The sequence below is a fragment of the Schistocerca serialis genome, chromosome 6 (assembly GCF_023864345.2).
Source record: "Schistocerca serialis cubense isolate TAMUIC-IGC-003099 chromosome 6, iqSchSeri2.2, whole genome shotgun sequence".
NCBI classification, from domain to species: domain Eukaryota; kingdom Metazoa; phylum Arthropoda; class Insecta; order Orthoptera; family Acrididae; genus Schistocerca; species Schistocerca serialis.
Window position 1 is genome coordinate 212,170,182 of NC_064643.1, and position 27,421 is coordinate 212,197,602.

The following is a 27,421-nucleotide window of genomic DNA, read 5'->3' on the forward strand; positions in this document are numbered from 1 at the left end:
CGGTGTCGAATTTAGCAATCCACCTATGAACTGCTGCCACGTTTGCCTTTAATCTGCTCTGGTGTGAATCCCAAACATTAGCAGTATCAAAGAATAGGTGGTAGTAGCATCATATATGCTGTCTTCTTTACAGATGAACCACACTTTCCCAATAAACTGAATTTGACTATTCACCTTATCTACCACAATCCTCACATGCTCATTGCAGTTCTTATAGCTTTGATGTGCTAATGTTTTTCCTATTCATCCACATTCATGTTTTTTCTATATTTAGGGCTACCTGTCATTCATCACACCAACTAGAAATTCTGTTTCAGTCATCTTGTATCCTCCTACAGTCACTCAGCTTCCTATACACCACAGCATCATCAGCAAACAACTGCTGACTGCTGTCTACCCTGTCCACCAGATCATTTATGCATACAGGACACAATATCAAGGAAAGTTCTGGTCAAGAATAGCAAATTATTTAGGAATATAAAGTAGGATCAACCTTTAGTTGAGTAGTCTTCTTTATTCCTAAATACTTCGATAATAATAGCATTCTTATCACAAATCCCTTGAGCACTCCTCGCAATACCCTTCTGCGATTACAGGACACGACCTAATATCATGTCTAATCTCTTTTTGCCCTGAATAGTGCAGCAACTCGACATGGCTATTCCTTGAAGAAATAATGAGTCATGTTGTCCATGCTGCCTCTATAGCTAACCATAATTCCGAAAGTTCTGCTGGTGTAAGATTTTGTGCACAAACTGACCTCTCTGTCATGTCCCATAAATGTTCGATGGGATACATGTTGGACAACTCGTGTGGCCAAATCATTCACTGCAACTGTTCAGAATATCCTTCAAATCAATCATGAACAATTGTCACCTGGTGACACTGTGCACTATCATCCATAAAAATTCCACTGTTGTTTGGGAACAATAGTCCATGAATGGTTGTAAATGGTCTCCAAGAAGCTGAACTTTTTCCACTCAACAATCACTTCAGTTGGATCTGAGGATCCTGTCCATTCCGTGTAAACATAGCTCACACCATTTGAAGTAACCACCAGCTTGCACACTGGTTTGTTGACGACTTGAGTTACGGTTTCATGGGCTCTGCACCATGCTCGAACCCTGCTATCAGTTCTTACCTGATGAAATCCAAACTCATCTAACCAGTATCTTCTGGTAAACCTTGCGGGATGTAAGGTCGTGATCCATGAAACTCTTCAGCTCCTAACGTTTCGTCCAGTGCTTCGCTGGACATCTTCAGAGGGGTGTTTCTCCTCCGGTGAGTCTTGCCGGCAAGACTCACCGGAGGAGAAACACCCCTCTGAAGATGTCCAGCGAAGCACTGGACGAAACGTTAGGAGCTGAAGAGTTTCATGGATCACGACCTTACATCCCGCAAGGTTTACCAGAAGATACGTCATCCGGTCGTGAAAGCCTTCATACTATGATCATCTAACCAGGCCACAATTTTCCAGCCATCTAGGATCCAATCAATGTTATCATGAGTGCAAGAGTGGCACTGCAGCTGATTTCGTGTTTTTGGCTGCCATAGCCCACTTACACCAAATTTTGCCATTTTGCCACATTGTGCAAATGTGGTACATTTGTCATACGTCCATCATTGATTTCTGTAGTTTGTTAGAATTCAGAACTCTATGCAAATGCTGCTGCTCTTTTTCATTAAGTGAAGACTGTCAGCCACTGTCTGAGGTGATAGGTAATGCCTGAAATTTGGTATTCTCAGCTTATTCTTCACACTGTGCACCTCCAAGGACTGAATTCCTGGAATGGAATGTTTCCTGCGCCTAGTTCCGACTACCATTCCATGTCCCAATCTGAACTCCTTGTGTGTGGCCACAATCATGCTGGAAATCTTTTCACATGAGTCAACCAGAGTACAAATGACTGCTCCACCAATACACTGCCTTTTTATACCTTGTGTATGCGATATTACCACCACCTGCAAATGTGTATGTAACTATCCAACAACCTGTTATCTCAGTGTATATCACGGGAGAAAGGCAAGCATAGTTTCACACAAATGAAGTTTTCTAAAACAGTATTTACTTATGGAAGTAAGCTTTTCCATCTCTAGGAAACTTATTTTAATAACTCTTGCAATTTAATAACTGAATAACATGCAGAAAATCAGATGTGGGTAATGGAAATCCTGCTTTCGCACAGGAAAGTTATTGATACCGAACAGTTTCTTTAAGATGAATAAGGACAAATACACTGCTCAAAAGAATTAGGGGAACATCACTTGGGCATCTGCCACTCGCCAATGAGCAATAATTGAGAACTGTGTATATCTACATTATACCATTATCGTTCACAGATTAACTACAGAACAAATCATCACATTCTCAATTGTTCATATAAAAAAAATTATAACATTTGACAGGCGTCAAAAACGAAGCGAAAATCATTCCTCCCGTCATCCTAGGCGCTTTTCATTGGTCAGAGCGTCAATAATGTGTATGCCTCCACGAGCATTTATTACTGCCCGACACCTATGAGGCATGCTCCACGTACATCTACAGGGGTCACCCTGTGGTATCCATTCCCATTATTCAATGACAACCCGGAGAGTTCTCAAAGAGTGTGATGGAACAGGACTGCCATGACAATATACATAATGGAGTTTAGGTTGTGATTCACCACTGGCAGTTCCTTTACTTCAATGTCTAGCCTAAGACATTCCTGCTGATGCTTGTCACATGGGCCCTGGCATCAGAAGGAACTTGGGGCCACCATTGTACACAGCAGCTACCACATAGTCCAACACAATCTGATGTTCTGCCTGGCAGTAAGGTAACCACAGAAAATGACAAGATCCATATGGTTGGAAACACTCAAGCCACTCTCAGCATCACGCAACCTTGGAAATCTGGCAGACATTTGGCAGGTATCTCTCACCATGGGTCGCTGCACACAATCACAGCCACCACCTTGTATCTGAGGAGATCTGGAGTCATCTGTGACTAACATGTTTTGCTGGTCACTAAGTTGTCAGAGTCATATGGTCCTTTCTATTAAAATGTTCATCATAGTTATCAGACAAGAGGCTCCACTGGCCCTTCTGAGATCTTGCAGGACTGGCAGTATTTGTACGACACCAAAATAAACATATGGCCAGATATCTGTCTTCACTTGGGGTTGTAATGCTTCAGCAACCTGGTCCAACTCTGTTTTTTCTGACCTGTCTCTCTCTAATTTGTGTACAACGTATGGAAGACACAATGAGAGGTATTGGCATCTGCAGCAACACAATTGGTAGTTCATCCTGGTAGATCAAATAGACCGAACTTGCAACTTGCACTGCATTAAGATATCACATTGCATGTGTTTAGCCGAATACAGGCTGTGATTCAAAAGTTTGAAAACTTAGAACTAGAAATTTATTGGACATTTAAGTACAACGGACTGAAATGCTTCAAAATATGATCCTTCAGCATCAACACAGCGCTGCCTTCCACCGTTTGTAGCCCTGCTGGAAGGCCTCGGGTGTCATGCTGTCAATGGCTCTCGTCACAGCCTCTTGGATGGCGGTTGATGGAGTCTAATTGCTTCCCTTTTAGGCCTGCCTTGAGTCAGGGGAAGAGGAAAAGGTCACTTGGAGCCAAGTCGGGGCTGTAGGGTGGCTGTGGTAGTGTTGTCACATTTAACTTTACCAAAACGTTGGCGGCGGCACGTGACTTGTGAGCGGGCGCATTGTTGTTGTAAAGAATCAAATCGCCCTTGATTGCCAGGCAGATGTGGCGAACTCCATCCCTTCCATCCCTCAACTGGCAAAGCACTCCAGCATAAAAGGCACCTGTGACTGTCCATGGGGGGAGCGGAGGGGGAGGGGGGGGGGGGGGGGGAAGAAGATGTGTGTTCATGCGATCTTTCTTGGGATTCAGCAAGGAAGCATTGCGCCATTACGAACTTTGACGCTTCGACTTAGGATCGGACTTTTAGACCCAGGTCTCATCACTAGTAACCACTTTCTCCAGAAAGTTCGAATCAACATTCAACTGTTGGAGCATTTCCTGGCAAACAGTCGTGTGCTGTTTCTTCTGATCCACCAACAACTTTTGGCACACACTTTTCGCATCATCAAATTCTCCATCACAATCCTCCACACCGTACTCTGCCGATGAGCTGGGACTCAGTCAATTAATCTAGTACTAAGACGGCGGTACTTGTTTGAAAGATCCCACACTCTCCCCACATTTTGATCTGGTTGGCTTGATTATGGCCTCCCAGAGTGGTCACTGTCTTCAATATTCCCGCAGCCATCTTTGAAACATTTGTGCCACATGAAATCCATTGCACTGGACATGGCTTCTTCCTTAAAGACCCCTTGAATCACACCGTGAATCTCCGTGGCGGTTTTGTTCAGTCGCACGCAAAACTTAATCGCATAACGCTGCTCCCAGTGCTCCTCCATTTTCGCCTCTCCCACTTTTCGACCGAGGTCAATGACTGACACACACACACACACACACACACACACACACACACACACTGCAAGTGATGCACACTCTCCAGGGTTCCGGAGGCAACTGCCGCAGCATCAGTTCATTCCCTGAGACACCACCCCCCCCCCCCCCCCTACTTCCCCCAACAGGCTGAACTGGTCCATGCTCGCTCCCCTACTCAGAAATGAATCATCCTTGAAACATCTGAATCACACTTTGTAGAATGTCACCAATAATTATTGCCAGCAGTGTAATTCACTAGAAACAGACTCTAGTACTCTTGTCCTGAGGGGTCACCTGACACTAATGCATAACACAACCAATAGATGGCTAATTATTTTAGTTCTTGCCTATACTGAAAGTGACTATCAATCCATGTGAAGACCACAGATACCACCTGCATCTAAACAGATTTAACATACTGGACATTGGTAGACTTTCTCCTAATTCTTTTGAGCTGTGTATTTTTCCATGAAGCCTACCTGGCAGTTAAGGTATCAGCACAATTTAAATGTGCACACCGAAGAAACGTATGCTCTCACCGTGTAACAATTCACTTAGATACTTGTTTTGTCTAGACACTAAATACAATTGGGATTTATCATTCGGTGTAGTTCTAGGTCTTTTCTAGGGTGATTAAGGAAGACATCTATGATAAAATCCCATGGTTAACCAAGAGACACCAGAAAAGACAAGAAAATATCAGGGAAAAAACAGTCTACAGTCTTATAAAAAGAAGTCTTGTTGGAACATCATATGGATAACAATCTAGAATGTTTAAGGTTCAGCATGTGAATGGGTAGTCCTCTAGTAAATTCAAGGAAGAGATATACTTAGCCTACCAGTTGATGTAGATATCATGCTGACTAAGTAAAATCTGCCTTTAAGGGGAGGTTTACTATCTTTGGCCCGAAAGAAGCATGTTCTTTGAGAATTTTTTTCTCGGGATCTGTTATGGGTATCTATGTCAAATTTAGTCAAAATGTTTACCGACATTTCCTCTACAAACTGGAATTTTTTCGACCAGAAATGTTGAAGAGCAAAGGTGGAAGTGCTGTCTGAACAAAACAAAATTTTGATGTAGACCTCCACGCGTGGTATGTCACAGGTCGGCCGGCTCGTCTCAAATCAAAATTGAGTTGACATTAGCGAAGTATATAAGATTATTTAGGAGTTGTACCTCGCTTGAGTTATCTGGACTATAGGAAACAAAATGGCGGCCATCTGAAAAAACTAGCGTTTTTTCATCTATTTCAAGAGGGGAAAAAAGGGTGTTTCAAGAAAAAAGGTGTTTGAAGTTTAGACTACATATAAATGTAATATTATGCAACTTATGTTCGATCTACTATTCCAGGTCCATAAACTAGGCCTTCCTCTTCCTCATATAGGGCGTTGTGCTCGATCTAGGCCATCTTGCACTGCTCCACAGCCACCCGTACAACCGGTGACAAGCGGTTTTGGCTGCTTGAATCCGGTGGTCATCCGAATGCTTGGTGAACTGTGTCGAATAGAGCCCCAGGGTGATTTCTATTGTTATGGTCTTCAGAATTGCTGAGTACCCTTCATTGAAGCTGCTCACTGCCAGGAAAGTCACACTCTCCACAGTCTTCACACCAGAACGCAAATGCTTGCGGGTTAACTTCCGAACACACGCGTTCAAACTTTCATTTGAATTTTATGCTTTTCCTTCAAAGCAACAGTACACTAACTCTTCCTCCGAAAGGGCTTTGTAGATAGGATGAATCACTTTTTGAACTTCTTTGGAGAGCGGCTGGTCGTGCTGATATTCTTCCAGAGGTCCAGTAGCCTCTGCAATGCGCCACTTGCACCAACTAGTTTCCCCATCACTTGTGGAAGTACGTTGCCCAAATTGCCGCCTCTGTTACACCGAATTGGAATGCCGTCTGATTGTCAAGCCATAGTACGTCATAAGCTTCTTGATCATTTTATCAGTTTTAGCCATGGGCAAGCACATTGAATAAGTTTTCAGGGCTACAAAGTCGAAATTCCCAGAAAAAACTGGTGCGTGAAAAAGGCCGATTTCAGGCAGGTATATTTTTTGTTCAAGTGCGAACAACAAACATTTCCGTTCCATATTCGGAAAAATGGATTCAGGGGTGGATTGTAAACACTTATGGATCCAGAACTGCAGTTAAAGGAAAAAAAAAAATTGATTTTTTGAAACAAAATATAGTAACTTTGAGAAGTATATAGTTGGTTGGTTGGTTTGTTTGGGGAAGGAGACCAGACAGCGTAGTCATCAGTCTCATCGGATTAGGGAAGGAAGTCGGCCGTGCCCTTTCACAGGAACCATCCCGGCATTTGCCGGGAGTAATTTAGGGAAATCACGGAAAACCTAAATCAGGATGGCCGGACGCGGGATTGAACCGTCGTCCTCCCGAATGCGAGTCCAGTGTCTAACCACTGCGCCACCTCGCTCGGTAAGTATATAGTTGCATACAGATTTGAGTAGAAAAGTTCATGATCAGATACTACGAAATCTAATGATCACTAGACATTTTGAACTAGTATCTCCTAAAGGTGATGAACTTCACAGCATACGGTTATGCTGAGTGGGCCGAGGGCATCAATAACGAAAACCAGTCATGTTTCTTTATGTCACAATGTGCAGCAAATTCATGAAACAGCTAAATACAGCCCACAGGAACATTCTGTAACACAATCAGGGTATATTTCATTAACTTCTGCCTGTCACAAAGCTCTCTTGATGCAATGACTAAGAAGGCTTGATTCAGCTATTTTAGGAGTACAAAGACAAACACATTTTGCACCCCAATAAGCAGATTTCATCTGGAAGAGGGAAACCATTATTAAAAGAATTCAAACTGACATTTCTGGACTATTTTATATCTTACCTCAGTGCGAGATACAGAGCTGCTGCTGCCAGGCGTGATGGAGCTAGGTAACACAGCTCATATTCCATTAAGCACATTTCTTGGAAATACTTTGCTAGAGTGTACGTTACTTCATCTGGCTGAAAGTTACAAAACCAAGTGAATACACAAAAAACAGCAGGAAGAAGGAAGGAAGCACAGAAGAACTAATTACTATAGTATCTCTAGGAACACGGAAAATTTGTGTAATCGTAAATTCCAGCAGTTCCTATTTTGTTTGAGAAGAAAGACACCAACAAGCTCTTTATAAGTAAGTTACTTAAATTTGTTATGGACAAGAAAACAACTGAATTAAAAATCTGAAGGAAAACTGAATGGACACAGATTTCAGAAGCATTTCTGAATGTAAAAGATTACCAGGTGTAGATGGAATTGAAAACTTATTGTCTTAGCAAGCACATTTCTTTAAAAATGCTGCAAAATTAAACAGCATTTCATTGTTAGTCTCCATTTGCACCCTCCCCCCTCCCCCTCCCCACTCCAGCACATTCTACATCTAAATACAACAGGATATTAACCAAGTCAATAGACAGATAAGCTACATAGGACTTCAAGTTTCTTCCTAGAGGTTGAACTCCCAACACAAGACAGAAATTAAAAATTATGTGTGTGTTAGACAATTATACAGCATAAGCATTAAAGGACGATTTGAGGACAATGACAAGTATCCTATTAAAAACAGATCTGAAACCCAACACATTCATCAATACAACATATGCAGAAGTGTGGTTGTGCCAATGTTACAAATACTTTAATGTCTGTGGCTACATTTATTTCATAACACTGCACGTGAAGCATAAATTATGAAGTGATAAATGAAATTCCAGATATTTAAGTACTGATAAATAGCATTTCAACAAGTGTATCAGTCACAGCTAACCAGTACCATGCCCTCCTACATTCCCCAACTTGAACCCATTTGACGCTTTGCGTGGGGACTTAAGAGATTTGGTGTAATGCAGTGCTGTTGCTAGTTTAACTCTGAAAACGCATTGTCGATACTTCTTAATAATTCAGAACACGCGTGACATTTTTGAACATGTCCAGACACCATTGAGAAGCCCTGTTTAAATCTGCCTTCAGATAAGTGGTGGTTATATTGATGTTGAACATTAGCAATCTTTATGTCCTCAAGTATACAATTGCAATTTGGATCCTTTGGGACTATTTTACAGTGTTTTTTGTACTCAGCCTTATGTTGTGTTTGTGAAACCACTGGTTTCCAGACTCAGGGCCATTTTCTCATTTCATTGTTCTCTACATCCATTTCATTTGTACTTACAGTAAACAACCTGTACAGGAAACATGACTAACTACAGGTTTTGTATCTGGCAGAGAACAGAGAAACAGTTTGGTGGTGGAGAGAGAGAGAGAGAGAGAGAGAGAGAGAGAGATGGTTAGAACAACATGGAAACTAAAAGGAAAGCAATGTCGAAAACTGTGTGTACCACATGGAAGCATGAAACATAATGCCCATTTTAATACAATGAAACTGGAGGATCAAGGGATCAAGGAGTTAGAACAATGTATCAGATGGACATGGCTGGCTGACCACAAGAATAAAGAAAGGACGACCCAGCCACTCGTGAACAAACTAGAACTGCCAGCCTAAAAGCTTAGACCAGAGTCCAGACATCATAAAACTTTAGTCACACTCATCATCAGCTCCACCCGAGGACAAATCCCCACCGTTATTTGCCTCCGCCCTTGCATCACGGTATAAAGTGCACCCTGTCAAAATACAGCATACTGTAATTTATATGCCACAAGCACCACAAAATGGGGGATCCTTTCACTATAGTAAGAAGCCACGTATAAGAGTATAGTGCTCGATGTTAAGACATGTAAGGGTCACTTCATCCTGCCTGAGCAACTGGCAGGAGAAATGCCACGGATGGAGTGTTAATTTCACAAACCACAGCTTATCGCCATTCACCGCCAGCCATTCTTCACCCCATACCTGCATGAGCTTCCTACATAATGCAGAAATGACAGCCTGCAAGGGAATAGGACAATTTGCTACATCTTGTCCTCTGCACGCCTCCTTGGCAGCCCAATTGGCCTGTTCATTTCCCAGTATCCCTAAATTCCCTGGCACCCAGCAGAATGACACCCGTTTTCCCTGCCAGAGCAACTATAGTTGATTATATATCAGCTGGGTCAACAACTCAACTGGTTACAGAATCTGGAAAGGTAAGGCACTGAGGGAATCTGAACAGATGAGAAACTGTTCGCCTTTAATATGATGCATCTGCTCCAGTGCCTTCAGGATCGTGGGGAGCTCCACTGTGAAAAACGGTATACATCAGGAAAGGGAATTCCCTTGTTTGGAGCCATCAGTGTACACGACTTTCAAACTGTGATGCATGTCTAAAATGCCAGGAAACAGATTGAAATGTAAAATCTGACTTCCTATCTTTCTTAAAATTGGTCAGGTCTAAAATAAGCCTAGGACTCTACAGAACTTGAGGTGCAAAACTGCTCCAACCATGATGTAAAACATCAAGACTGGTCACACCCTTCTCTAGAAGGCAATCCTATGCACAAATCTCAGAAGTTCTGTTGCCAGTTACATAAAAGCCTTTCCAGTGGAGGCTGAGCAATGGTATGGTAGGTGGGTGTGTATGGTGTGGACAGTGTTTTTATACGCCTGGCACACCATAAGCAGCCATCACCTGATGTGAAGGGGAGGTTCACCAGCCGCTGCACAGAGGCTTGGTATGGGGCTTGTTCCGAATGCCACAGTGGCCAACTGAATCCCTTCACAGTGCACCACATCCAACATCTTTAAATAAGAGGGTCTTGCAGACCCATACACCATGCACCCGTTATCTAGCTGAGATCGCACAAATTCCTGTAAAAATCACAGCAAAAGAAAGTCCTGTCTGCTTCCTATGTATTGTGGCTAAGACATTTTAAAATACATAGAGCCTTAGGAGGCCATTTTTCAGGTCTTTAAGATGTGGCAACCATGTAAGTTTAAAATACAATATAAGGTCCAGAAACCTCACTGTGTCTTTAAAAGTAAGAACAGTGTCCCTTGTCCTCAACTTAGGAAAGTTTAAAATGGAACAAGAATGGTTAAAAAGAACACATACTTCTCAGTTGAAAATTTAAACCACTCTTCTACGCTCATTCTTCTAAATGTTGAAGAGTTAGTTGCACCTGATGTGTTGCCATTGCAAGGCTTGAAGAAGAGCAAAACACACACAAATCACCCACAAAGAACACTGGAGAGGACTTATGGATATAATACTATTCACAGCTATGGCAAAGAGGCACACTTAAAACACTAACTTGAGGGGACACTGTTCTGCTCAGAGCAATCAGACAGAGCGTCACTGACTCTGCATTGAAAATGCCACGGCGAGAGAAAGGACCAGATTAAAACGGGAAGATATCTATGGAAACCCCATTCGTGAAGCTGCTAGAGGATAAGATGCCTTCAAGTACTATCTTATACCTTCTCAATGTCAAAAAATATATCTAAAAGGTGATGCTGGCATAGAAACACCTGTTGTATAGCTGCCTCCAGCAGGGCCAGGTCATCAAAGAGAGCAATACCTCCGGAGCCCACACTGACAGCGACTATGGAGTTGTCTGGATTCCAAGATCCAGACGAAGTGACAGTTCACCTCCACTCCGAGGTCTTCCCCATGCAGCTAGTGAGGGCACGTACGGTCTTTCCCAGGATTTAAAAGAAGAATTAAAATTGTCTCGCGCCACAAGTTGGGAAAGTGACCTTACGCCCAAATGGCATTAAACAGTCTGAGGAGGATATTTTTATTATGCCTTGTGAGCTGCCACAGCAAACTATAATGGATTCTGTCATAACCAGGGTACTTATAACAAGCTGCAGACACATTAGAAAATGAGGAGTTGTAATCTTCAGCGGTGGACCGGTAGTGCAAACTACACCTCTCAGCAACTGCTCTATGGCACTGGAAACTTTGACCCTGACTGGCTGTTGCAGTAACTGTGGCAAAATAGGGCGCCATAGTCTGGGCAATGTCTTGCCAAGTGGTTTGAAGAGTGTCATTCCCATTACAGCAGCCATGGAGCACCTCACTCCTCTTCCAGAAATCTTCCTCATGGTCTCCCATACAACTGAACTCTTGGTGGAACAATTAACGGTGTTCAGAAACTGTCGCTATCTCTTCTTGCTCTCTCAAACAATTCTACTACACTTTGCCCTCGCCACCTGAAAGACTTCCGAGATTCTCTGCAGTTGGCCGACACTTGAACCTGTGCAGAGCTGCATGCCTAGTCCCGATTGCAGACTGGCATTTGTCACTCCACCAAGGAACAGGTTGCCTCTTCTCATGTCCCATGGACTGTTGAATGGATGCTGCAGTGGTGAGGTGGATCATTCTGGTAATCGACACATGCCTCGACATTGGCACAATGATCGAACTGGGCCAACTGGCTATAAAGTTTCCAGTCGCCTCTACCGAGCACCCATCGGGGTGGTTTCCTTTCGGGTTCCACTCCATCTGCCAGGAGAATCCAGATTGGGAAGTGATCACTTCCATGGAAATCACCGAGCACTTCCCATTGACCAGTGTGAGCAAGAGCTGGAGGGCAAAGTGAGAGATCAATGGCAGATAACCCAGTTGCTGTGCAGAAATGTGTGCTCTGTCCTCTATTTAGCAAGCACGTGCGTGATGACATGAGAAGCCTCTCAACTGCTCTACCCCAGGGGTAGGTAGTTTCTGAGCCCCAAAGCACATTGTGTGCATTAAAATAATCAGAGGATGAAGGGGTGTGGGAGGGGGGAGCTGTGTAATAAGGCCAGTTAGGGCCTCTTCATTGAGCACATCATGTGGGGGCAAGTAAATGGAATGTACAGTCAATGGATGACGCACATACACAGATATGGCAACTGCTTATAAAATCTTAGTAAGGGGGAGAGGTTGTTTTTTTTTTTTTTTGTGGTTTTAGGGCGCACAACTTCAATGGTCATTAGCGCCCTGACTACTCTAAGAATGCACCGCGAGGCACAAGTTGACCACAACAACTAAAAGGGAAAACACGATAAAAGACAGACGGACAGGCATAGGATTAAAAAACAGCATCATCAAATGTCCTTAGCGAGGTGTGTCAAATTGATAAAACGAAGAACACGAGCAGCTGCTCGTGGGTCATCCGCTAAAATGGCATCGAAAGTATTTGGCAGGTTAAGATCGAGGCGCAGTGTGTTAAGATCTGGACAGGACATTAAAATGTGTCTAACCGTCAGCAAGTGCCCACATGGGCAGAACGGCGCCGGCGCAGCCGTCAGCAGATGGCGATGGCTGAACCGGCAGTGTCCAATTCTTAACCGGGCTAAAACGACCTCCTCCCGCCGAGAAGGGCGTGAGGAGGACGTCCAAGCCACGGGAAGAGGTTTTAAGGCCCGAAGCTTGTTGTCGGTAAGTGCAGCCCAATCGGCATGCCACAGAGATAAGATGCGCCGACAAATCACCCTGCTAAAATCGGACGAAGGGACGCAACAAGAAGCTGTTCGAGGCTGGAGGACCGCAGCCTTGGCCGCGGCATCTGCAGCTTCGTTCCCAGGGATACCGACATGGCCCGGAACCCACATAAAGCTAACTGGAGAACCGACGTCCACCAGCTGCTGAAGAGAGCGTTGGATCCGGTGTACGAAAGGGTGAACCGGGTACGGATCACTGAGGCTCTGGATGGCGCTCAGGGAATCTGAGCAGATGACATAAGCAGAATGTCGGTGGCGGCAGATGTAAAGAACAGCCTGGTAGAGGGCAAAGAGCTCAGCTGTGAAGACCGAACAATGGCCGTGGAGCCGGTATTTGAAACTTTGTGCCTCGACAATAAAGGAACACCCGACCCCGTCATTGGTCTTAGAGCCATCTGTATAAATGAAAGTCATGTCGATGAACTTCGAACGAAGTTCCAAAAAACGGGAGTGGTAGACCGAACCGGGGGTGACCTCTTTTGGGAGCGAGCTGAGGTCAAGGTGAATGCGGACCTGAGCCTGGAGCCAAGGTGGCGTGCGGCTCTCGCCCACTCGAAAGGTTGCAGGGAGGGAAAAAGTAAGGTGTTGAAGGAGGCGACGAAAGCGAATGCCAGGGGGTAGCAGGGCAGAGACATACAACCCGTATTGACGGTCAAGAGAGTCGTCAAAAAAGGAACGATAAGACGGATGGTCGGGCATTGACAGTAGCCGACAGGCATACCGACAAAGCAGTATATCGCGCCGGTAGGTGAGTGGCAATTCGCCAGCGTCAGCATGAAGACTCTCTACGGGACTGGTATAAAATGCTCCGATCGCAAGTCGTAAACCCCGATGTTGTATGGAGTTGAGGCGGCGTAAGATGGATGGCCGTGCAGAGGAGTATACGAAGCTCCCATAATCCAGCTTGGAGCGGACGATCGACCGATATAGACGAAGTATGACGGTTCGATCCGCTCCCCACGACAGACCACTGAGAACACGGAGGACATTTAAAGAACGGGTACAACGGGCGGCCAAATATGACACATGTGGAGACCAGCTAAGTTTCCTGTCAAATGTAAGGCCTAAAAATTTGGTTGTCTCCACGATTGGGAGAGCAACGGGACCGAGTCTTAAGGACGGTGGGAGAAACTCTTTGTATCGCCAGAAGTTAATACAGACCGTCTTCTCGGCAGAAAAACGGAAGCCATTGGCGACACTCCAGGAGTAAAGACGGTCAAGAGAACGCTGAAGACAGCGCTCCAGGACACGTGTACGCTGCGCGCTGCAATAGATGGTAAAATCGTCCACGAAAAGGGAGCCTGATACATCAGCTGGGAGGCAATCCATTATTGGATTGATCGCGATGGCGAAGAGAGCGAAGCTCAAAACTGAGCCCTGTGGCACCCCATTCTCCTGGCGAAAGGTGTCGGACAGGACAGAACCCACACGTACCCTGAACTGTCGATCCATTAAAAAGGAACGAATAAAAAGAGGGAGGCGACCGCGAAGGCCCCATGTATGCATGGTGCGGAGGATGCCCGCCTTCCAACAAGTGTCGTAAGCCTTCTCCAAATCAAAGAACACAGCCGCGGTCAGGCGCTTCCGCAAGAAGTTATTCATAATGAAGGTCGACAAGGTAACCAGATGGTCAACAGCAGAGCGGCGTCTACGAAATCCACATTGTACATTGGTAAGTAGGCGTCGAGACTCGAGCAGCCAAACCAATCGAGAGTTAACCATTCGCTCCATCACTTTACAGACACAGCTGGTAAGCGAGATAGGTCGATAACTGGAAGGCAAGTGCTTGTCCTTCCCCGGCTTAGGAATCGGGACAACAATAGACTCGCGCCAGCATGTGGGAACATGTCCCTCAATCCAGATGCGATTGTATGTACGAAGAAGAAAACCTTTACCCGCAGGAGAAAGGTTCTTCAGCATCTGAATATGAATAGAATCTGGCCCTGGAGCAGAGGACCGTGATCGGCCAAGTGCGTTTTCGAGTTCCCGCATGGTGAATGGGGCATTATAACTTTCACAATTCGAGGAGCGGAAGTTAAGTGGCCTAGCCTCCTCTGCCTGTTTGCGGGGGAGGAAGGCAGGGTGGTAATGAGCGGAGCTCGAAACCTCTGCGAAAAAGCGGCCGAAGGCATTGGAGACAGCCTCAGGGGCCACAAGGACGTCATTCGCGACCTTCAAGCCAGAAACTGGCGAGTGGACCTTAGTGCCAGATAGCCGGCGCAGGCTACCCCAGACAACAGAAGAAGGAGTAAAACTGTTGAAGGTGCTTGTGAAAGCAGCCCAGCTGGCTTTCTTGCTTTCTTTGATAATACGACGACACTGAGCACGTAATCGTTTATAATTGATACAATTCGCCACTGTAGGGTGGCGTTTAAAAGTGCGTAAAGCACGTCGACGAGCACGTAAAGCGTCTCTACATGCTGCGGTCCACCAGGGGACCGGTACGCGACGTGGAGAAGGAGGGTGAGGGATGGAATATTCAGCAGCAGCGAGAATGACTTCCGTGAGGTGTGCGACCTGACGATCGCAGCTTGTAAAGGTTTGATCCTGAAAGGTCGCCCTGGAAGAGAAGAGCCCCCAGTCTGCCTTGGAGATGGTCCAATTAGAGAAGCACGGAGAGGGGGTATGCTGCAGGAGATGGATAACACACGGGAAGTGGTCGCTCGAATATGTATCAGAAAGTGCATACCACTCAAACCGGCGTGCAAGTTGGGGAGTACATATAGAGAGGTCTAAATGGGAATAGGTGTGAGATGTGTCCGAAAGAAAAGTAGGGGGCGCCAGTATTGAGGCAGACAAGATCGAGCTGGTTGAAAAGGTCTGCTAACAAGGAGCCCCTCGGGCAGGATGCTGGAGAGCCCCAAAGGGGATGGTGGGCATTGAAGTCTCCAGTTAACAAAAATGGTGCAGGTAGCTGAGCAATAAGTTGCATCACGTCTGCCCTGGTAACGGCAGATGACGATGGAGTGTAAACGGTACAAAAGGAAAACGTAAAAGTGGGGAGAGTAATGCGGATGGCAACTGCCTGCAGGCCGGTGTGCAACGTGATGGGATCGTAGTAAATATCATCCCGGACCAGCAACATAACCCCTCCATGAGCTGGGATACCTACCACAGGGGGTAGGTCAAAACGCACAGAGGTGTAGTGTGCCAAGGCAATTTGATCGCATGGGCGTAGCTTCGTTTCCTGGAGGGCTACGACAAGCGGACGGTGCAAACGGAGAAGCAACTTCAAGTCCTCTCGGTTGGAGCGAATGCTGCGAATATTCCAGTGAATAAGTGCCATCGTAAGAAAAGAAAGGTGAGAGAAGTGGTCACCTCGAAGGCCGCTTAGGGCCTGGCTTCGAGCGAGCACTGCCGCCGCTATCAGTAGGCGGACAGTCATCGTCCATTGGGTCTATAGGGTCATCGGCCATCTCGGGAGGATGGCCGGGAGGGGGAGCTTCCTCCGCCAGTGAACGGCCAGATGTACGGCGACCAGCGGTGCGGCCAGGCGAAACGGATGACGGCCTGGGGCGGCAGCCGCTGGGTGGCGCAAGAGAAGAAATGCGCCGTGGCGGGGAAGGAGAACTGTGCTTCCTATGCGCCTTTTTGGAAGGACGTGTAGTGGAAGTACCGGTCGAAGGCTGTGAGGTCGAGGTACGGAGGAAGTCTGCACGGGATGGTTCCTTCTTGAAGGCCCGTGCATCTGACTTCGGTGTCTTCGTCTTAGCAGAAGCTGAAGAAGGTGCTCGTGTCTGTGGGGTGATGGGAGGAAGAGGAGACGTCGACCGCGCGATCTTAGCACTGGCCGAACGGACGACCGTGGTGCTGAAGGTCAGATCGCATGTCTGGGTTGCTACCTCCCGGGTAGTCCGAGGAGAGGGCGAGGACAGTACTGTATTTCCCCGCTGGGAGCAGCGCGGGCTTCCTACTAGCCAATAGCTTGCGAGCAGCCGAGGTGGACACTTTCTCTTTGACCCGAATTTCCTGGATACAGCGTTCTTCCTTATAGACAGGACAGTCGCGGGAGGATGCGGCATGGTCACCCTGACAGTTCACACAACGAGGAGACGGAGGTGGACAGTCACCCTCATGGGCATCCCTGCCACAGGTGACACATTTAGCCGCATTGGAACAAGACTGTCGAGTGTGATTGAAACGCTGACACTGGTAGCAGCGCGTAGGTGTCGGGATATAGGGGCGAACAGAAATAACCTCGTAGCCCGCCTTGATGCGCGATGGCAGCTTAACACTATCGAAGGTCAAGAAAATTGTCCGGGTCGGTACAAGGTCATTGTTGACCTTTTTCATGACCCTATGGACAGCCGTCACGCCCTGCTCAGCGAGGAATGATTGAAGCTCCTCGTCAGTCAATCCGTCGAGGGAGCCAGTATAGACCACACCACGAGACGAATTCAAAGTTCGGTGGGCCTCCACCCGGACAGGGAACGTGTACAGGAGGGTGGCCCGAAGCAGTTTTTGTGCCTGAAAGGCATTCTCAGTTTCTAGTAATAAGGTGCCATTACGCAACCTGGTACAGGATTTGACAGATCCGGCTATGGCATCTACGCCCTTCTGAATAACGAAAGGGTTGACAGAGGAAAAATCCTTTCCGTCCTCAGTTCGAGAAACTACGAGGAACTGTGGGGCAGGCGGTAGTACTTTTGTCACTGTTGGCTGGTCACGTTTCCGTTTTTGGGTCGAAGTCGAAAGAGATGGAGTAGAATCCATTGCGGAGGAATCCCCCATGATTGCCAGCGTCTCCGATGGCGCGCTCCTTCCTTGTGGGGACCCTCTCAGAGGGCACTCCCGCCTTAGGTGAATGTTTACACCTCAGGTCACACCTCCCGAGAAACAGACGGAGGGACCAATTGGCATGGTCAGAAGGTATCAGCTCAGGCAATCACCCCTCCCCGGGCCTGGCCTTTACCAGGGGGTACGCGCGTGCCTTACATGTCTACCCAGGGCGGGGACTTACGCGTTACCCCGTCACTGGCTACGCGTGCGAACGCGTGGGTCGGCCTTCAGGCACGCACAGGGAGGAAGGAAGAAGAGGACAGACTGTCTCAAACGCCGAGGCGGAGACCAGAGAAGGCAAGGAGAAGAAGGCAATGAGAAGGCAAGGAGAAAAAGGCAATGAGAAGGCAAGGAGAAAAAGGCAATGAGAAGGCAAGGAGAAAAAGGCAATGAGAAGGCAAGGAGAAAAAGGCAATGAGAAGGCAAGGAGAAAAAGGCAATGAGAAGGCAAGGAGAAAAAGGCAATGAGAAGGCAAGGAGAAAAAGGCAATGAGAAGGCAAGGAGAAAAAGGCAATGAGAAGGCAAGGAGAAAAAGGCAATGAGAAGGCAAGGAGAAAAAGGCAATGAGAAGGCAAGGAGAAAAAGGCAATGAGAAGGCAAGGAGAAAAAGGCAATGAGAAGGCAAGGAGAAAAAGGCAATGAGAAGGCAAGGAGAAAAAGGCAATGAGAAGGCAAGGAGAAAAAGGCAATGAGAAGGCAAGGAGAAAAAGGCAATGAGAAGGCAAGGAGAAAAAGGCAATGAGAAGGCAAGGAGAAAAAGGCAATGAGAAGGCAAGGAGAAAAAGGCAATGAGAAGGCAAGGAGAAAAAGGCAATGAGAAGGCAAGGAGAAAAAGGCAATGAGAAGGCAAGGAGAAAAAGGCAATGAGAAGGCAAGGAGAAAAAGGCAATGAGAAGGCAAGGAGAAAAAGGCAATGAGAAGGCAAGGGAAAGAGTAAGGAAGACAGTGAGGTGGAGAAGAGCAAAGAAAGGAACCAACAAAAGGAAGGAAGAAACGAGAAGTGAAAAAACCAAAAGGACCACAATGATAGGTCGTGGAACCGTCCGTCTCCGGACGCAGGCGCGAACTACCCCCGTGAGGGGGATGGACTCCTTTTAGTCGCCTCTTACGACAGGCAGGAATACCGCGGGCCTATTCTAATCCCCGGACCCGCAGGAGGAGGGGGGGGGGGAGGTGAGGAGTGCTACTTAGTATTGACAAAAATACCTATGCCTGCTCTAGCTTTCTCTCCACTCAGGTCGTCTTTTTTGTGTAGGACATAGCCTCGTAGCTCAGGGGTGTACAACAGAGAGATTAACCTCCTGGAGACAGACACAGTGGTCTACCCTGAGAGAAGATAGTTCCTCCACATGCGTCCTGAACCCCTGCAAGTTACACTGTAGGGTGGGAGCCATTTCATCAATGTGGTTTTAGTTTACCCCTACCTTTGCACTGCAGAGGTGAAGCACTTTTAGAGTGAGGAGGAATGGAGGGACTGCCTGGATCTGACGGATATAGCTCCATGATGTCCTCATCAGACATGAAAGAATGATGTCCGACTGCTCAGGACAGCTTCTGAACCAAAGGTCGTTAACCTTTCCCTGCACCCCATCCCTTTGAGGATGAGGGAACAGATGCAATGAGAGGTACTCTGCTTTTCATGTGCCTTCACTGAACTTGCTGTTGCTGGTTGTTTCTGTCGCAGCTGCTTGCATTGCTTCATAATTACTCACTTTGCCTTCACATGTACAGATGCAAGTACAGATGCTGGTGGTGGATGGTTGTACACTGGACAACGTATGCACCGAAGCATCGACCTTAAGAACAGGTTTCTGTGCCTTGGAAGCATAAGAAGTGGTAAAGGCGGGAGGGTTTTGTCACTTTATATTCCTTTTTGATTTCAGCATAGGTGATCCGGTTGGTGATCAAGTTCCTGAATTTTTCGGTCTTCTGCAAAAGTGGGGCAGGGCAGTCTCTGCTCCAGACTGGGTGGCTCCCAGGGCAGTCAACACAGACTGCTGGAAATGGACAGTCAATCCCAGCTTCATAGGCACGGCATGTGACCACACCCTTGCCAGAGTTGGGCAGTTCAACACTTACATCATATTAACACAATTTTTCAGACTTCTTAAGTAGTTCCACTTGCTTTACCCTGTTAGTCTACCAGGGAACTATTCCTCAGCTACTTTATAGAAGGCTTCTAGCAAGTCTTTCCAAGCCTTTATGGATATAGAAGGGAGTCACTTTTTCAAATGTCCTGTCCTTCCTCGTATCACCGAAAACTTATTCCGATTTACGACTCCTTGAGCCCTGTTACTCCTACATTCATTTGGAGGATTGGGTATGGATACTCTGTTCCTGCTGGGAGGAGAAGGAGATTGCAATATACTACTTACTACCTCCAGAGCACCACTTAATTCACTACCAGTTGCTCAGCTGTCCAGATTTAAGTTTTTCATAGTTTTCTGGATGAATTAAACTGAATTCTGACATGGTTCCTTGGAAACCATGAACTATTTCTTTCCTTATTTTTTAACAATTGAAACATGCAATCGGCACCAAATGATGTCTACAGACAACCCAGATTTCACATTGAGCAGAAGGCTAGACTCATTCAAAAGCAATAGTGCCAATGAAAAAAAAAAAAAAAAAAAAAATGATCTGACAGTATGATAAAAGATATTAAACACCAAAGTACCTTATGTGCATCTTCCAGCAATTTGAGCCCATGAAAGAAGATTTGTAACTTGGCATGCAGTGTAAATTACATAATATTTGCAATAATAAAAAACCACAAAAATAGTTATAATACTAATGGAAAGTTGGTTGATTCATTTGATGTAAGGGACCAAACAGCAAGGTCATCCAGCATTTGCCTGAAGCAATTTAAGAAAAATCACAGAAAATCTACATCAGGATAGTCGGATGCAGGTTTGAACTTTTGTCCACCCATATGCGAGTCCAGTGGACTAACCACTGCACCACCTCACTCTGTAATGGAAAATTGCGAAGGGAACAAATGGTGATTTATGCGTGTATTATGGAAGGAACCATGGAAAAGACTTTTTTTTAAAAAAACATTCTACAGTTTAAATTCCTAATAATTTGGAAATAGTTTAATGCAATGTCCTGGGGAAAGTGTCAAAGCACAGCACTCATTCAGACTAAGCTCTTGAAATTCAGAGCATAAAAGTAGCCATACTTACTGAACATGCTTTGCTGTACCGACGAAGGAAGTGGACACTCAATGGATAGCCAATAAAGAAGTCCAGGGTCCTCAAGATTTGGTTTTCCATTTTTAATATTTCATTTTTTGTATAAAGATTACTGCAAATATATACAAAATTGCTTATCTCTGGAGGGTATGTTTCTTCATATTTGCTGGCTGTTAACATTGATGCTGCACCAAGTAACTGTATCTTCTTTTTGTCTATTATATGTACTTTCTGAAAACAAGAAACTGGCTAAACACCTCATTTTGCAGAGACATGCACTAATTAATATTTGTCGACAAACATGTACACCACATCACGAGCATTGTGAGACTAACAATTGCATTATGTTAAGAAATGGAAGTTTAATTTGTGTTTCAGCTAATTTAAACTCCTGCAAGGGTGAGGTGGATACTTCCTTTGATAAAAGGGGTAATTGAGGGTCATTTCACCTACAATGTCACAGCAGCCGTGTGTTTTAAACAAGTTCCTTACAATTCTTTCTAATATCGTTGGACAGGGAATCAGTTTAAACACCTAAAAACAAACTGATTTTCAAGGCTCTGTGCACAACCTAAATTATCTCAAAGTTTTGGTGAATGGCGTGGCAAACAGGTATCCTTGGTACGAAATGAACAACTGCAGTTAAATAGAGTATTTCGGTTATTTGCAAGTTTTTCCAAAGGTCAAAACCAATTCTTGAACATATTTTACAAGATTTATCCATAATAAACAATGAACAATGTTACAAAAAACTTGCAACTTGTCATAGCTTTAGAGTAACAGCATAATCTGTAAGAATTAAGATATTTCTGCCAGTTGAATACTGAACTAAATTCATGACAACAGGGAATGGCAACAAGAAAATCCTGAGAACCCATTACCCGAGAAGCTCTAATGGGGGAGGGGAGGGGGAAAAAAAATACAGCAATTTTTTTCTTATTTCTTTTCGTTGCAACTGTTAATTGTATTCCCAAATCACATTATGCTCATGGAAGTTTAATATTTAGTTCTGCTCTAAAGAATTCAATGCCTCTAAATACTAATTGCTTCCAATTTGGTTATCAACTGTATGCAAGCAGTATTTCTATTAACTTAGAAATTACAGTTAATTAACAACCTATTAATTGTAAAAGTTCACATGTGAAGGAGACCACAAAATTTAGTGCCACATGTAAGTACCATTTTCAAAACTATAAATGTATAAGACACAAATATTTTTCTTACCTGTAAGTATCTATCTATGATAGCTACTGATAGAAACATTGTCTCTGAGAGCAAAGAAAATTGAAGCTGTACATCGAACAACCAGTCCACAAGGACTAATCGCATCCGTGGAGTGACTGTGCCACACAGGAAGTTTGGTCTCAAAGGATATTTTATCTGTAATAAGATTAATAAAAATAAAGGGAAAGTAATGTTTCTAATGTTCAAAGAATGTCAAATTCAATAAACTCAAAATTACCTTCTAAAACTCAGGTTGTTTCACAATTAATGTAAAATGAGAACAAACAGTGTACGCAGTAGTCAGGAACACCAAAGAAATTTATGTTTCCTGAATGGTTAAATTGTGCCCATATTCTCTGTGTGCCTATTTACGACTCAGCATTTTAACTATTTATTTTTAAATCAGTATGTAGTTGGTAACTGCTGACCTTAAGCTATAGATACCTAGACTAAACAAGCCCCATCTCTACCGTGCTGAGGCAGGGACAGGAAAATGGTACAGCCGATTGGGTAAGGACTGGTCCTTGGCAAAATGTGCTATAGAAAAGCTGACAGCCATAGCTGGTCATTTATAGCTGAAATCTAATGCAGGTATTAATATTATAATGGTACTATAATTTTGCTGCACAGTGCATCATATCTACTTCCCTGATCAAATAAAACTGGAAGACTACCTATCAGTCCCAAACGAAGAATTTCACCTTCGTTTGATTCTACATATATACATTTACAATATTTTTATTGCATTATCAGAAATCAGCTTTTATCACCTACCCTTTGTTCTTTACGTAATGGGCATTAACATTATTGAATATAGTACAGATCTGGCACAAAATTAGGACAAGCAAAACTGCCATTTAAGGTTGGATCTGAGGAGCAACATAAATCTCAGCTTTCTGCACCAAATCTTAACACAAATTAACTTTAGATTTAATGTCAAGTATATACACCACATTCTATTATTAAAATTCTCCTTCATTACTATTTATGCTTGGAGCAGCACCTCTTATTCAACAGCACTAATATTACTGTTTCTATGATTTTTTATATTAACTGAAGCACACTTCAACTAATCTCTTTTAGATCAAATTAAACTATACATATATGCAACCAAAGATTATGCATAAACTCCAGTCATACTGATGAAAGTACAGGCAAAATGCATCTCATTCCACTGTCCAATTAACACTTCTTGATCATTTCTCAAAAGCGTAGCTTTATTTTTTTTTATTTATTTATTCAGTTAAAAGTAGAGGAAGTAAAAATTAGTGGCATAAACTAGTTTTCTTCTAACACCAGAGCTATCAATATCTAAATATTCAGTAAGGGAGTATTTACAGATTAACTTTGTTTGGTTGAAAGCATCCTTTTGAAGGAAAGGATAAATAATTTTCAGCAGTGGCAAAATTTACCAGAATTTCTGATTAGATAACATTAGTTACCAAGTTCAAATTTTGAAACTTAATAGAACTTTATACTTAATAAATTTCAGCACATTTTTGTGAGACTACCTTTATATAATCTGTATACAAATTATTCTTTAACATAAGTGTAGTTGTATTTGCATAGTAATCATATCACTCCTTACCTTCAGCATTTATTTTAACAACTTTATCCCAAAACATGTTGGCAAAATTTTACTATTTTCAAAAATTTATTTGTGGAATGAAATATTGCTCCCTTTCTCACCTTTTTTTTATACACCCAAATGCTGCGGAAGACTAGCACAAAAGCAGGACTATATAAGAAAAAACTAATTCCACAAACTGCCTGCAACCGTCATCAGTCCTTTAGTTCAGGGGTAGTTTAGCTGCAGTCAGTGATGTCTGCCAGGAATGTATTCGGATTAAGAAGGTACATAGAAGCAGTAAAATCAAGGTACTGAAGATACTCATGCCCGAGATGAGAAATAAGTTACAAAGATGCTTATAGATTGGAATGGGACGTAGGTCAGATCACACGAGTGGCGTCTCGCAAGGCTCATTCACAGAGAGGAACTACACCAGCATCCAATCCCCACCAACATGATTAGGCAAAGAGTTACAGAGTGTAATGGACATCAGGTGGTCGCCAATAACAAAAAGATGAAAAACAGGTATGGCAGTAGATAAGTGAATCTGGAGCACTGCATATGACTAGAGCCCTCCCACCCCTGATCCATAATAGTTGAGGCATTAAATAGTGCACACTATTCAACAGTGCATTATCCCCAAAATGGAAAATAGGGTGCAACAGAATGAGACAAAACCACTTCTAGATGCAGTTAAAACAGTAAAAAAGGAATGAAAGAACCAATGGGCAATGTAGGTAGACTGAAGTAGTGAATGAAAATTTGTACGAAGGTCAAAAGACAAACCCAGATCGCCTGCTCACTTAATCAGATGCACTAACCAGTAAAACCCTGTCACAATGTCTTTGCACAACCACATTGACTACCCTAGCATATCACCCCCTCCCCCCCAATCACTGTTCCTGCCACTTTCAGTCTGCACATATACGCTATGTGATCGAAAGTATCCAGACACCTGGCTGAAAATGACATACAAGTTCATGGTGCCCTCCATCGGTAATGCTGGAATTCAATGTGGTGTTGGTTCACCTTTAGCTTTGATGACAGCTTTCACTCTCACAGACACACAGCCAACCAGGTGCTGGAAGCTTGCTCTCTCAAGGAGCACGGGACTTCTTCACCATCACCATCCTTCACGGAGTGCTGCACTGAGGAGAGGTATCTATGTCTATCGGTGAGGCCTGACATGATATCGGTGTTCCAAAACATCCCAAAGTAATACAGCAGGATTCCTGTCAGGATTGTGCAGGCCAGTCCGTTACAGGGACGTTATTGATGTGTAACCACTATGCCACAGGCTGTGCATTATGAACAGGTGCTCGATCGTGTTTAAAGATGCAATTGCCATTGCTCAATTGCTCTTCAACACTGGGAAGCAAGAAGGCGCTTAAAACATCAGTGTAGGCCTGTGCTGTGATAGTGCCAAGCAAAACAAGGGGTGCAAGCCCCCTCCACGAAAAACACAACCACACCATACCACCACTTCCGAATTTTACTGTTGACACTACACACGCTGGTAGATGATTTTCACCAGGCATTTGCCATACCCAAACCCTGTCATTAGATCACCATATTGTGTACCATGATTCGCCACTTTACACAACATTTTTCCACTCTTCAATCATTGTCCTTAGACTGAGCGAGGTGTCATTTGGCATTTACTGGCTTGATGTGTGGCTTATGAGCAGCCGCTCAACCACGAAATTCAAGTTCTCTCACTTCTCACCCAACTGCCATAGTACTTGCAGTCGCTCCTGATGCAGTTTGGAATTCCTGTGCAGCTGCCTGTACAGATGCCTGCCTATCACACACTATTATCGTGTTCAACTGTCGGCAGTCCCCGTCAGTCAATAGACGTCGGCCTGTATGTTTTCATGCTGTACGTGTCCCTCCACGTTTCCACTTTACTATCACATCAGAAACAGTGCACCTACAGATGTTTAGGAGTGTGGAAATCTCGTGTACAGACATATGACACAAGTGACAATCACCTGACCACACTCTAAGACTGAGTTCCACACAGCACCCCATTCTGCCCTCTCAAGATGTCTAATGACTGCTGAGGTGTGTATTTAAAATGGTCTGCCAGATTTCTGCTTCAAACCTAACCAGAGGTTCAGTTATGGATCGTGCATTAAGATTTGAGAATCCACCATAATCTGCGAGCAATCATCATTTAAAGCAGTTTGCAGAGCACATGGGCAAGGCATTCTGTCTGTAGCTGTCAACAGACACCTTTGAGCCAAATTCAGTTTTTGAGCCTGAGTAGACGTAGCCTTCAAGTAACGTTCATATGTTTGAGCATCTGAGGACATGTTTGTTAGATGCTCCATAGAGCATTGGAATAATTTTTTTTATCAGAATTATACAAAACAAATCAGCTTACAGGGTATGTATGCATGCATGCATGCATGCATGCATGCATGATTAGTGGTAATATTAATGTAGAAATTTTTAGTCCTACTCATGCAACTACACTTTACTGGCTGTTGGTTTTTAAGAAGAAATTTGTCAGAGTAGAAGGAGCTGTTCAGAAGAAATGATTTAAATTACATTTAAACCTTTCTTTGCTATCTGTAAGACATTTTACGTTGACGAGTAAATGATCAAAAATTTTTGTTGCTGCATAATTAACTCCTCAGCTCTAACAATGGGTAATTAAGGTCATTTCTCCCCTCTAGTGTTTTAGATATGTGCATCACTGTTTTCACAAATTGTAACAAACTGTTACTAACTGATTCATATGTATTACGAGACAAGAGCCTGAAGCAGTTCGCAGTCTGTGGGCGGTGTTGACAGAGTGATTTCTAACTTTTTTCTGTGTCGGAAATGTTGCCGGGTATGAAGAGGACCGTTACAAAGTGTGTTACAAGTTGTTTAGCAACAACCTATGCATCAACACAAAAACCGCCCTGAAGAATGAGCCCCTGAACAGTTAATCTTCAGTGATTGTAGACCACAAACCCTGGCTCACACCCAGGAGGGAAAGGTATATATTCCGAAGAAGGAAATGTAGCCATCATTCCATCTTGCTGCACATTATTAGGAAGCCTTAAGATGGAGAAGGAATGGGGATAATTTAGAGAAGAGCATCGTGCAGGGAAAAATCTAGGGCAGAAGACTACATGGGAGAGCAGCAAACAGATGGAGACATCTGTATGATGTTTCAACTACGTAAGAAAAAATAAGGAAATGAGGTCATGGCACTCAGCAATGAGTAAAACAACTAGTGAGAGGATGGAGTCACTTAAGTAACGAAGGTGGCCTGTAAAGGATGCCGCTTGAGATGTTGCGAGCCCCTATGACAATCCTCAATAGCTGCTGGTATGCCTGTGGCCCACCATGGGACTAGCTGGTGACAGAGTGTGTGTGTGTAGAAAGAGGAATAGTAGTTCCAGCAGCTCAGGTCTTGTGTGGGTCACATCTCCCACAATCTCATGGACGCAGCCCGACAGAGGGGGTCAAGGTAAGAGGTATATAACTGCCAGCTGGCTCTTCGAAGAGTCCAACATGGTAAGTTATCTATCAGACGGTGACAAGGAAGTGACTAGATTACCAGGACGTGGTCAGTCACAGAGATGACCACAGAGTGACCAATGTAGTGTAGGCACAAGACATGAGGGGGGGGAATCCTAATATCAATAGCTGAAAAGGTGTCATGAGCAGCTCTTAAATGGGTAGGAGGATTGTTCAACTGCATCACAATATTTACATTTTGAATCTTGTTGCAAATGTTTTATCTCTATTTGCACTTATGGCAAATTTTTTTTTTTTTGAGAACTTTATTTTCCTGTGGT

At 44.3% G+C, this 27,421-nt stretch overlaps 1 protein-coding gene across 1 annotated transcript in view; it reads right to left on the minus strand.

The window, feature by feature from the left end:
• LOC126485151 (G2/mitotic-specific cyclin-B-like) overlaps nucleotides 1–27,421 on the minus strand; it is a 53,617-nt gene that overhangs the window by 7,420 nt on the left and 18,776 nt on the right. Inside the window, exons 4-6 of the mRNA XM_050108819.1 lie at nucleotides 22,055–22,210; nucleotides 20,822–21,061; nucleotides 7,345–7,463 (exon numbers count right to left, since the gene is read on the minus strand). Coding sequence (XP_049964776.1) covers nucleotides 7,345–7,463; nucleotides 20,822–21,061; nucleotides 22,055–22,210 — 515 coding nt within the window. The remainder of the gene's footprint in view (nucleotides 1–7,344; nucleotides 7,464–20,821; nucleotides 21,062–22,054; nucleotides 22,211–27,421) is intronic.